Source organism: Aethina tumida, chromosome 6 (genome assembly GCF_024364675.1).
Source record: "Aethina tumida isolate Nest 87 chromosome 6, icAetTumi1.1, whole genome shotgun sequence".
In the NCBI taxonomy this organism is placed as follows: Eukaryota; Metazoa; Arthropoda; class Insecta; order Coleoptera; family Nitidulidae; genus Aethina; species Aethina tumida.
In genome coordinates, this window is record NC_065440.1 from 14435754 (window position 1) to 14449246 (window position 13493).

The window sequence follows — 13493 nt, forward strand, 5'->3', positions numbered from 1 at the left end:
TGATTAAAGATTTAATAACAGCCAAATAAAAACTACTAATTGTTAAAATTAATCGATGATTGTTACCAAAATTTTTTAATAATTCTTCGTAATTAGCTGTTAAAAATAAATCAATTCTCACAGTTAAAACTGAGTAGAAACCCTTTAAAAATTATTAAAGACTTAATAACAGCCAAATAAAAACCACTAATTGTTAAAACTAAGGGATGATTATTACCAAAATCCATTAATAATCCTTTGTAAATAACTGACAATTTATAAAATTTAATAGCTGTTCAAAATGAAACAATTCTCACAGTTAAAACTGAGTAGTAACCCTTTAAAAATTATTAAAGACTTAATAACAGCCGAATAAAAACTACTAATTGTTAAAACTAATCGATAATTGTTTCCAAAATTCCTTAATAATTCTTCGTAAATAGCTGACAATTTATAAAATTTAATAGCTGTTAAAAATGAAACAATTATCACAGTTAAAACTGAGTAGTAACCCTTTAAAAATTATTAAAGACTTAATAACAGCCAAATAAAAACTACTAATTGTTTAAACTAATCGATGATTGTTACCAATATTCCTTAATAATTCTTCGTATATAGCTGATAATTTATAAAATTTAATAGCTGTTAAAAGTAAAACAATTCTCACAGTTAAAACTGAGTAGTAACCCCTTAAAAATTATTAAAGACTTAATAACAGTCAAACAAAAACTACTAACTGTTAAAACTAATCGATGATTGGTACCAAAATCCCTTAATAATTCTTCATAAATAGCTGACAATTTATAAAATTTAATAGCTTTTAAAAGTAAAACAATTCTCACAGTTAAAACTGAGTAGTAACCCTTTAAAAGTTATTAAAGACTTAATAACAGCCAAATAAAAACTACTGATTGTTAAAACTAATCGATGATTGTTACCAAAATCCCTTAATAATTATTCGTAAATAGCTGACAATTTATAAAATTTAATAGCTGTTAAAAATGAAACAATTATCACAGTTAAAACTAAGTAGTAACTCTTTAAAAATTATTAAAGACTTAATAACAGCCAAATAAAAACTAATAAATGTTAAAACTAATCGATGATTGTTATCAAAATTCCTTAATAATTCTTCATTTATAGCTGACAATTTATAAAATTTAATAGCTGCTAAAAGTAAAACAATTCTCACAGTTAAAACTGAGTAGTAACCCCTTAAAAATTATTAAAGACTTAATAACAGTCAAATAAAAACTACTAACTGTTAAAACTAATCGATGATTGGTACCAAAATCCCTTAATAATTCTTCATAAATAGCTGACAATTTATAAAATTTAATAGCTGTTAAAAGTAAAACAATTCTCACAGTTAAAACTGAGTAGTTACCCCTTAAAAAATAGCTGTTAAAAGTAAAACAATTCTCACAGTTAAAACTGAGTAGTAACCCCTTAAAAATTATTAAAGACTTAATAACAGCCAAATAAAAACTACTAATTGTTAAAACTAATCGATGATTGTTACCAAAATCCCTTAATAATTCTTCGTAAATAGCTGACAATTTATAAAATTTAATAGGTGTTAAAAATGAAACTTTTCTCACAATTAACACTGAATAGTAACCCTTTAAAAATTATTAAAGGCTTAATGACAGCCAAATAAAAACTACTAATTGTTAAAACTAAGGGATGATTGTTACCAAAATCCATTAATAATCATTCGTAAATAGCTGACAATTTATAAAATTTAATAGCTGTTAAAATGAAATAATTCTCACAGTTAAAACTGAGTAGTAACCCTTTAAAAATTATTAAAGACTTAATAATAGCCAAATAAAAACTACTGATTGTTAAAACTAATCGATGATTGTTACCAAAATCTCTTAATAATTATTCGTAAATAGCTGACAATTTATAAAATTTAATGGTTGTTAAAAATGAAACAATTATCACAGTTAAAACTGAGTAGTAACTCTTTAAAAATTATTAAAGACTTAATAACAGCCAAATAAAAACTACTAAATGTTAAAACTAATCAATGATTGTTATCAAAATTCCTTAATAATTCTTCATGTATAGCTGACAATTTATAAAATTTAATAGATGTTAAAAGTAAAACAATTCTCACAGTTAAAACTGAGTAGTAACCCCTTAAAAATTATTAAAGACTTAATAACAGTCAAATAAAAACTACTAACTGTTAAAACTAATCGATGATTGATACCAAAATCCCTTAATAATTCTTCATAAATAGCTGACAATTTATAAAATTTAATAGCTGTTAAAAGTAAAACAATTCTCACAGTTAAAACTGAGTAGTAACCCCTTAAAAATTATTAAAGACTTAATAACAGTCAAATAAAAACTACTAACTGTTAAAACTAATCGATGATTGGTACCAAAATCCCTTAATAATTCTTCATAAATAGCTGACAATTTATAAAATTTAATAGCTGTTAAAAGTAAAACAATTCTCACAGTTAAAACTGAGTAGTTACCCCTTAAAAATTATTAAAGACTTAATAACAGCCAAATAAAAACTACTAATTGTTAAAACTAATGGATGATTGTTACCAAAATCCATTAATAATCATTCGTAAATAGCTGACAATTTATAAAATTTAATAGCTGTTAAAATGAAATAATTCTCACAGTTAAAACTGAGTAGTAACCCTTTAAAAATTATTAAACACTTAATAACAGTCAAATAAAAACTGTTAATTGTTAAAACTAATCGATGATTGTTACCAAAATCCATTAAATAGGTGACAATTTATAAAATTTTATTGGTGTTAAAAATGAAACAATTTTCACAGTTAAAACTAAGTACTAACCCTTTAAAAATTATTACAGTGTTAAAACTAATCGGTGATTGTTACAAACGTTTGATATTTTGTTGTAAATTATTGGCACTTTATAATATAAAACTGAATACCTGTGACAACACTCTCAGTAAAATCCATCATTAACAGTTAAAAAATGATGAATGAGTACTTAATAACAATTAAACAAAAACTAATAGGTGTGAAAACGTTTATCAGTTTACAAGTCCTGTTGAAATGTTGAATAACCCAAAAACACAAGCAAACATACAATTACACGAAGTGTTAACAAGAAATTCGCGTGTGAAACTAATTAAATTGTTTAAACAAATCGTCTCCATCTGTCGGCCGACGCGTCGAACCGCTCCCCAAATTTTACAGTCGTCTACAATCGAAACGGTCGATCGACATATTGATTTATCATCCGGCACGAACGCATAAACACGATTAACATTGTAAATGTTGTGCGAGACCGGATCGATAAATTGTTATTAGTATTAGAAAAACGAAATCGATTTGCATAATCGAGTTTTTTTTATATATATATTTAAGTTTCAACATCGTCGAGGTGTCAACGTGTAACGAATCAATCGGCCGAAGGACGAAGGAGGCTGGCGATAAGGATCCGGTGGTTGTCGCACGTCCGGCCACAATCGACGCCCGCGATTAATTAATTAAGTCCAGATAGTGGATCGCGGCGATCGTAATCTGCGAGGCGGCCGCCGCAAAAACCGTCCCGACTGTCCAACGGTTCGGACGGCAGGACAACGGCCACCGCCGCCTCGTCTGGAGACCGTTTACCGGCGACAGGAGTAATTTATACCTCCCGAGTCCTGAGAATTTTCTTTCAAAAGGCTAAAGTGTTCTATCTAGTGTGGTACTGTGTCTAATGTTTCTTCATTTCAGCCGCAGGTTCTTTTAAATTACTGTTATTGGGATTTATGATCAAATTCCTTTCAAAAGGCTAAAGAGTTCCTTCCAAGCCTTCTTCTAAACAATTGATGAACGACAATAGGGAAGAAGAGTAGTCAATTTACTAAACGTTCCTGTATCTAATGTTTCTTCAGTTCAGCAACAGCTTCTTTCAAATTCCTGCTACAGAGATTTATGATCCAATTCCTTTCAAAAGGCTAAAGAGCTCCTTCCAAGCCTTCTTCTAAACAATTAATGAACGACAATAGGGAAGATCAGTAGTCAATTTACTAAACTTTCCTGTGTCTAATGTTTCTTCAGTTCAGCAACAGCTTCTTTCAAACTCCTGTTATAGAGATTTATGATCTAATTCCTTTCAAAAGGCTAAAGAGTTTCTTCCAAGCCTTCCTCTAAACAACTAATGAACGACAATAGGGAAGAAGAGTAGTCAATTTACAAAACTTTCCTGTATCTAATGTTTCTTCAGTTCAGCAACAGCTTCTTTCAAACTCCTGTTACAGAGATTTGTGATCCAAGTCCTTTCAAAAGGATAAAGAGTTCCTTTCAAGCCTTCCTCTAAACAACTGATGAACAACAATAGGGAAGAAGAGTAGTCAATTTACTAAACTTTCCTGTATCTAATGTGTCTTCAGTTCAGCAACAGCTTCTTTCAAAGTCCTGTTACAGAGATTTATGATCTAATTCCTTTCAAAAGGCTAAAGAGTTCCTTCCAAGCCTTCTTCTAAACAATTGATGAACGACAATAGGGAAGAAGAGTAGTCAATTTACTAAACTTTCCTGTATCTAATGTTTCTTCAGTTCAGCAACAACTTCTTTCAAACTTCTGTTAAAGAGATTTATGATCCAATTCCTTTCAAACGGATAGAGAGTTCCTTCCAAGCCTTCCTCTAAACAACTGATGAACGACAATAGGGAAGAAGAGTAGTCAATTTACTAAACTTTCCTATATCTAATGTTTCTTCAGTTCAGCAACAGCTTCTTTCAAACTCCTGTTACAGAGATTTATGATCTAATTCCTTTCAAAAGGCTAAAGAATTCCAAGCCTTCTTCTAAACAATTGATGAACGACAATAGGGAAGAAGAGTAGTCAATTTACTAAACTTTCCTGTATCTAATGTTTCTTCAGTTCAGCAACAACTTCTTTCAAACTCCTGTTACAGAGATTTGTGATCCAATTCCTTTCAAAAGGCTAAAGAGTTCCTCCCAAGCCTTCTTCTAAACAATTGATGAACGACAATAGGGAAGAAGAGTAGTCAATTTACTAAACTTTTCTGTATCTAATGTTTCTTCAGTTTAGAAACAGCTTCTTTCAAACTCCTGTTAAAGATATTTATGATCTAATTCCTTTCAAAAAGCTAAAGAGTTCCTCCAAGCCTTCTTCTAAACAATTGATGAACGACAATAGGGAAGAAGTGTAGTCAATTTACTAAACTTTCCTGTATCTAATGTTTCTTCAGTTCAGCAACAGCTTCTTTCAAACTCCTGTTACAGAGATTTGTGATCCAATTCCTTTCAAAAGGCTAAAGAGTTCCTTCCAAGCCTTCTTCTAAACAATTGATGAACGACAATAGGGAAGAAGAGTAGTCAATTTACTAAACTTTCCTGTATCTAATGTTTCTTCAGTTCAGCAACAGCTTCTTTCAAACTCCTGTTACAGAGATGTATAAAGCAATTCCTTTCAAAAGGCTAAACAGTTCCGTCCAAGCCTTCCTCTAAACAATTGATGAACGGCAATAAGAAAGAACAGTGATCAATTTAAAAAAATATTCTTTTATCTAATGTTTCTTCAGTTCAAACTCCTGTGATGGAGATTTATAAAATAATTCATTTGAAGTGGCCAAAGCCTTCTTCTAGACAACTGACGAACAACAACAGGGAAGGACAACGGCAACCACCGCCTCGTCTCCGCCATTAACAGCGACGGGAATAACTTATCCCCCCAGAAATCGGGAGACGGATGGGAAAGCGCCCGCCCGTCTGAGAATTCCAATATTCGATTAGTCGTGCGTTGTAAAACGCACGCAATTTTATAGGCAAATTTGCCGGCGCGTTAACGAAGTAATTAGCGGATTTTTTGGGCGCCGCGGGGGTCAAGGATGCATTCGCCGATTGGCCACGGACGATTGTCAATTACCCCGTACGGAGATTGGGTGTACACGGACGATGGGAAAACGCCAATCCACTCGCACCGGCCCGTCCACCTCGCCTAGGCGATGACGAGACCAGCTCAACAAGGACAAAGGGCTGGGAAACTAGACGCTCAAATATTCTAGGAGTCGGAATTCCGAGTTTTGTTTCGTCTCTTTGTTCGGCAGTCGATTCTCGGATCGGCGTTTTCGGCGTCCTTTGTCGGCTCGCGGGTACGACCACATTGTCTATTCGGAGCCACACATGGAGTTCGACAACTTGACGTCCAGGACCGTATTTCGCAGTCCGATTTTAATTAGTCCGCCGTTGGTATTTTCGATTGGGATCTTCCGCGAAATACGACAACTCCTTATATGGTCGCAGTTTTGGTTGATCTATTGTCGCCGGTGACATGTCTGGACGGCTGGTATAATTACGACGATTAATGGTGCTGGAGGAGTGACGAGAAATTCAAAAGTACCTCACAGCTGGATGGAAAAAGACTGTTAATTACAACACGAAGTACCAAAGTCTATGTTCAGTACTCTTTAACTTGAAACACACTAATTACTTTGACTATGACTGATGTACATTATTCCATAAGCAAATTCATACATCCAACCATAGAAGAGGACTATTTTATATTTCTTGTATCTAATGTTTCTTCAATTCAGCAATAGCTTCTTTCAAACTCCTGTTACAGAGATTTATAATCTAATTCCCTTCAAAAGGCTAAAGAGTTCCTTCCAAGCCTTCTTCTAAACAACTGATGAACGACAATAGGGAAGAAGAGTAGTCAATTTACTAAACTTTTCTGTATCTAATGTTTCTTCAGTTCAGCAACAGTTTCTTTCAAACTCCTATTATAGAGATTTATGATCTAATTCCTTTCAAAAGCCTAAAGAATTCCTTTCAAACCTTCTTCTAAACAATTGATGAACGACAATAGGGAAGAAGTGTAGTCAATTTACAAAATTTTCCTTTATCTAATGTTTCTTCAGTTCAGCAACAGCTTCTTTCAAACTCCTGTTACAGAGACTTATGATCTAATTCCTTCCAAAAGGCTAAAGAGTTCCTTCCAAGCCTTCTTCTAAACAATTGATGACCGACAATAGGGAAGAAGAGTAGTCAATTTACTAAACTTTCCTGTATCTAATGTTTCTTCAGTGCAGCAACAGCTTCTTTCAAACTCCTGTTACAGAGACTTATGATCTAATTCCTTCCAAAAGGCTAAAGAATTCCTTCCAAGCCTTCTTCCAAACAATTGATGAATGACAATAGAGAAGAAGAGTAATCAATTTACAAAACATTCCTATTCCTAATGTTTCTTCAGATCAGCAACAGCTACTTTGAAACTCCTGTTACAGAGATTTAGGATCTAATTCCTTCCAAAAGGCTAAAGAGTTCCTTCCAAGCCTTCTTCTAAACAACTGATGAACGGCAATAAGGAAGAAAAGTAGTCAATTTACAATCTTTTCTATACCTAATGTTTCTTCAGTTCAGCAACAGCTTCTTTCAAACTCTTGTTACAGAGATTTATTATCTAATTCCTTCCAAAAGGCTAAAGAGTTTTTTCCAAGCCTTCTTCTAAACAATTGATGAACGACATTAGGGAAGATGAGTAGTCAATTTACTAAACTTTCCTATATCTAATGTTTCTTCAGTTCAGCAACAGCTTCTTTCAAACTCCTGTTACAGAGATCTATGATCTAATTCCTTCCAAAAGCCTAAAGAGTTCCTTCCAAGCCTCCTTCCTAACAATTGATGAACGACAATAGGGAAGAAGAGTAATCAATTTACAAAACATTCCTATTTCTAATGTTTCTTCAATTCAGCAACAGCTTCTTTCAAACTCTTGTTACAGAGATTTATTATCTAATTCCTTCCAAAAGGCTGAAGAGTTCCTTCCAAGCCTTCTTCCAAACAATTGATGAACGACAATAGGGAAGAAGAGTTATCAATTTACAAAACATTCCTATTTCTAATGTTTCTTCAGATCAGCAACAGCTTCTTTGAAACTCCTGTTACAGAGATTTATGATCTAATTCCTTCCAAAAGGCTAAAGAGTTCCTTCCAAGCTTTCTTCTAAACAATTGATGAACGATAATAAGGAAGAAGAGTAGTCAATTTACTAAACTTTCCTATATCTAATGTCTCTTCAGTGCAGCAACAGCTTCTTTCAAACTCCTGTTACAGAGATTTAAGATCTAATTCCTTCCAAAAGGCTAAAGAGTTCCTTCCAAGCCTTCTTCTAAACAATTGATGAACGATAATAGGGAAGAAGAGTAATAAATTTACAAAACATTCCTATTTCTAATGTTTCTTCAGATCAGCAACAGCTTCTTTGAAACTCCTGTTACAGAGATTTATGATCTAATTCCTTTCAAAAGGCTAAAGAGTTCCTTCCAAGCCTTCTTCTAAACAATTGATGAACGACAATAGGGAAGAAGAGTAGTCAATTTACTAAACTTTCCTGTGTCTAATGTTTCTTCAGTTCAGTAACAGCTTCTTTCAAACTCTTGTTACAGAGATTTATTATCTAATTCCTTCCAAAAGGCTAAAGAGTTCCTTCCAAGCCTTCTTCCAAACAATTGATGAACGACAATAGGGAAGAAGAGTAATCAATTTACGAAACATTCCTATTTCTAATGTTTCTTCAGTTCAGCAACAGCTTCTTTCAAACTTCTGTTACAGAGATTTATGATCTAATTCCTTCCAAAAGGCTAAAAAGTTTCTGCAAACCTTCTTCTGAATAATTGATTTATTTTCTTTATCTAATGCTTCTTCAATTCAACATCAGTTTCTTCCAAATTATTGAAGAAAATATAAAATCATGACCAGAATATGGTGGACATAACATTAAATAAGTCTTAAGTAAATTGTTAAGAAGCGTTAATTTACATTTATCACAGGAGAGTAGGAAGGACCTTGTTCATCCAGTAACTTATCAACTCGGACAAGACTACCAGGTTTAACAAGCCGGCACCATAATACTCCAATATCGCGAACGCCGAGCAAGCACAACAAAAAAAAAAAAATAACACAACGCTCCCAGTTAAAATCGCATGTTCCCTCTTGTAAAACACCGACGTCGCGGACCCGCAAAACAACCAACGCACGGGCAGTTTGTCAGTGGTAGCGGACCAGAAAGCGGACCGCCGATATAGAGGCATGTTCCCCGTGGCGTTATCTGGTGACTGAAATCGTAGGCCACTTGTCACCGGTGCCCCCACGATTTACGAGCCGGAGGCACGAATGGCGCGTCTTCCGCTCTCCCAGAAACCGATCCCTTATCTGCATTTCGATGGGCAAGACAACGAAACACGGTGCGGAGAGGTCAATCACAATTCGCGATCGATCCGCGATCCTTATCCGGATTTTTAATTGACGAGCGACGGCAAAGGAGGTGGCTTTCCTGTTTCTAATGCCTCTCTGGTTCGTTGGTCGAACGGTGTAACAGATTCTTTCAAATACTGTCGTGATGATGCATTCTTTCAAACTTTTGTCATACAGATTTTTGTATTAAATTTCTATTAAATGGTGAAGGAAAAAAGAAATTCCATTCAAGTCTTCTTCTAAATAATTTTACAAACAACAATAGAGGAGGAGAGTAGTCAATTTTTAAGACATTCCTGTATTCCTGTATGTGTTTCTTTAGTTCAACAATGGCTTAGTTCAAACTCCTGTAACAGTGATTTATAATTTAATTCCTTTAGTTTCTTCCAAGTCTTCTTCTAAACAATTGATGAGCGACAATAGGGACGAATTACTAAACTTTCCTGTATCTAATGTTTCTTCAGTTCATCAACAGCTACTTTCAAACTCCTGTTATAGAGATTTACCATCTAATTCCTTTCAAAAGGCTAAAGAGTTCCTTCTAAGCCTTCTTGTACATAAATGATGAACGACAATAGAGAAGAAGAGTACTCAATTTACTAAACTTTCCTGTATCTAATGTTTCTTCAGTTCAGCAACAGCTTCTTTGAAACTCCTGTTACAGAGACTTATGATCTAATTCCTTCCAGAAGACTAAAGAGGTCCTTCCAGCCTTCTTCTAAACAATTGATGAACGACAATTGGAAAGAAGAGTGTCAATTTACTAAACTTTCCTACATTTAATGTTTCTTCAGTTCAGCAACAGCTTTTTTCAAACTCCTGTTACAGAGTTTTATGATTTAATTCCTTCCAAAAGGGTGAATAGTTCTTTCCAAGCCTTCTTCTAAACAACTGATGAACGATAATAGGGAATAAGAGTAATCAATTTACAAACTTTCCTTTATTTAATGTTTCTTCAGTTCAGCAACATCTTTTTTCAAACTCCTGTTATAGATATTTATGATCTAATTCCTTTCAAAACGCTAAAGAGGTCCTTCCAAGCCTTCTTCTAAACAACTGATGAACGACAATAGGGAAGAAGAGTAGTTAATTTACTAAACTTTCCTATATCTAATGTTTCTTCAGATCAGCAACAGTTTCTTTCAAACTCCTGTTATAGAGATTTATGATCTAATTCTTTTCAAAAGGCAAAAGAGTTCCTTCTAAGCCTTCTTGTACATAAATGATGAACGACAATAGAGAAGAAGAGTAGTCAATTTACTAAACTTTCCTGTATCTAATGTTTCTTCAGTTCAACAACAGCTTCTTTCAAACTCCTGTTACAGAGACTTATGATCTAATTCCTTCCAAAAGACTAAAGAGGTCCTTCCAGCCTTCTTCTAAACAATTGATGAACGACAATTGGAAAGAAGAGTGTCAATTTACTAAACTTTCCTACATTTAATGTTTCTTCAGTTCAGCAACACCTTTTTTCAAACTCCTGTTACAGAGATTTATGATTTAATTCCTTCCAAAAGGGTGAATAGTTTTTTCCAAGCCTTCTTCTAAACAACTGATGAACGACAATAGGGAAGAAGAGTAGTTAATTTACTAAACTTTCCTATATCTAATGTTTCTTCAGATCAGCAACAGTTTCTTACAAACTCCTGTTATAGAGATTTATGATCTAATTCTTTTCAAAAGGCTAAAGAGTTCCTTCTAAGCCTTCTTGTACATAAATGATGAACGACAATAGAGAAGAAGAGTACTCAATTTACTAAACTTTCCTGTATCTAATGTTTCTTCAGTTCAGCAACAGCTTCTTTGAAACTCCTGTTACAGAGACTTATGATCTAATTCCTTCCAAAAGACTAAAGAGGGCCTTCCAGCCTTCTTCTAAACAATTGATGAACGACAATTGGAAAGAAGAGTGTCAATTTACTAAACTTTCCTATATCTAATGTTTCTTCAGATCAGCAACAGTTTCTTTCAAACTCCTGTTATAGAGATTTATGATCTAATTCTTTTCAAAAGGCTAAAGAGTTCCTTCTAAGCCTTCTTGTAAATAAATGATGAACGACAATAGACAAGAAGAGTAGTCAATTTACTAAACTTTCCTGTATCTAATGTTTCTTCAGTTCAGCAACAGCTTCTTTCAAACTCCTGTTATAGAGATTTATGATCTAATTCCTTTCAAAAGGCTAAAGAGTCCTTCCAAGTCTTCTTCTAAACAAGTGATGAACGACAGTAGTTGTAATTCCTTTCAAAATACTTCTTCAAGGCTTTCTAAAGATATATTTGATCAACTAATTAATTAATAAATGAAACATTTCAATATCCAAAGTAACTTCACTTCAGTAACAGCCTCCTTCAATCGTCTGATACAATAATGAATGAGATAATTCCTATTAAAGAGTGAAAGAGCCACTTTCATCATTGCAATCCTTCCTCCAAACGGTCCAATTTTTTCACTGGTTCCACGGAACCACCAAATCGTTCCGCCACTTCCTACCATTACCAACGACAGAAAAAAAAACCATCGGCACAACAAAGTAACTTGCAAAATCGCATAAATCTGAATGGAATCGCGATTCGCGTCGAACGGAACAACGGACTTTCACGTACCAGAAACGCGGCAATTTATGCGAAAATCGGTGGCGTGGCGGGTCGCGTGCTTCCTTCCTAACGCGCTTAATTGTTTAATTACAATTATTAAGTCGACACATTAGTTTTCGAGCCACCACGTCCACGTTTTATCAATCCCACCGGCGGACAGGAGGCAGGCCCGTCCAAAACCGTCGACGTAGTTACGGATTCAGCGGGCGTCCGACGCATTCCACCGTCCACCTGTGCCCGACGGATAGCGCACAAAAAAGACCCGACCCGGAGGGCCCAAAATGGCGAACGGCACATCCAAAACGGAAAGGCGACTCCAATTGGCACTGGCGGAAACAAAGGGAGCCGACGTTGCCGATGTGCGGGGGGACGTGCAAAACGGACGGCGAAGCCGCAGAGGAGGCACCTGGTGCCTTCGGAGCCGTCGTCGAAGGTCTTCCCCGGCGGAATTTCGTTTGGCCGCAGGACGAAAACGATTTCTGCGAAGCAGTCGTCGCCCGGCGGTGCGGTTGCATATTCATGCCAGTCGTCACTCTCCGTCCGTCCGTCCGTCCGACAGGAAAAAACCAGTCCGCCCGCCACCGGGCCGGAGCCGTGGAGAGATGCGCGAATTCCGTGCGTCGCCCGTTTTATGTCCCGGCATTTTTCTTACACCTCGCGGAAACTATACATGGGAAAACGGCGCGCATTTTTATGGTGCCTCATTGACTGGACGTGGTTCGCCTCCCCCCTCCACCCCTTTAAGAACCAGCTAACCGCCGGAGTTTTATCGAGGCCACGTTAATAAAATACTTCACACGTCGAATTACCCTAAGCAATATTTATACGTCGGTTTTTTTGCACGGCAGTTAATATGAAGTACCATGGGGGAATGTTTGGTTGAATGGTACCAAGGAATGTCAGGATTTTACACTCTACATTCTTTGACGACGTGTCAACGGTCGCTGCGGCAACCGTTCCACAGGTCCGAGAACACAATTTGGTCGTACCGAACAAAAGTACTCACCTTGCTTTGGGTGGCGTAGTCGAGCGCCAACATGCAGTCGTTGTAGCCGTTCTCAGTCTTGATGGTGGTGGCCATAGGGCCGCACAGTTGGCCCAGCTGGCCGCCCACCGAATCGCGGTACCACGGGTACATGTTTCAGTCTGGAACCAAAAGGAAAACATCTCAATATCAATATAAGTTGGAAAACATGAAATTAATGCGATTAGATGGAGGAATCCAATCAGGATAAGGACGCAGTGGCACCCGCTAATGTCAACTATTACGCATGAAATGGAAATCGATTCCAATTATTGCCAATCACCTTGACTCGGCTTACAAATTAATACCGATGCAATTAATGCCGATCGCGGGTCCGTACGTTCACTGCCACGCATCGCGGCTACTGCCAAGTTCAAAGTTGTACGTTTTGCCCTTCTTTGCATGTTGTTCTTGTATATTTTCGAATTTTGAGTTTTGTTATTTCGACTACTGATTAATAGATGGCGTCATTTTAAAAGGAGGAAATAAAATGGGTACTAATGTAAATAAAATCAGGAAATTATTAAAGGTTTTGAATTATTAATTTAAAGAGATCAATTTAGAAATGCTTATAAAAAAAATTAAAATTATTACTTTAGAATTATGTATAACATGGAAATATGAAAATATCAAATAATTAAATAAAAAATACCAATATTTCATTCAAATTTAGGCTTTAT

At 35.5% G+C, this 13493-nt stretch overlaps 1 protein-coding gene across 5 annotated transcripts in view; it reads right to left on the reverse strand.

Annotated features, from left to right (window-relative positions):
- Positions 1-13493, reverse strand: part of LOC109594994 (zinc finger protein rotund) — a 296098-nt gene that overhangs the window by 162980 nt on the left and 119625 nt on the right. For all 5 annotated transcript variants that reach the window (XM_049968500.1, XM_049968502.1, XM_049968503.1 and 2 more), the window contains one exon: positions 12796-12935. In XM_049968500.1, the coding sequence (XP_049824457.1) occupies positions 12796-12927 (132 nt within the window). In that variant the 5' untranslated portion in view covers positions 12928-12935. The remainder of the gene's footprint in view (positions 1-12795; positions 12936-13493) is intronic.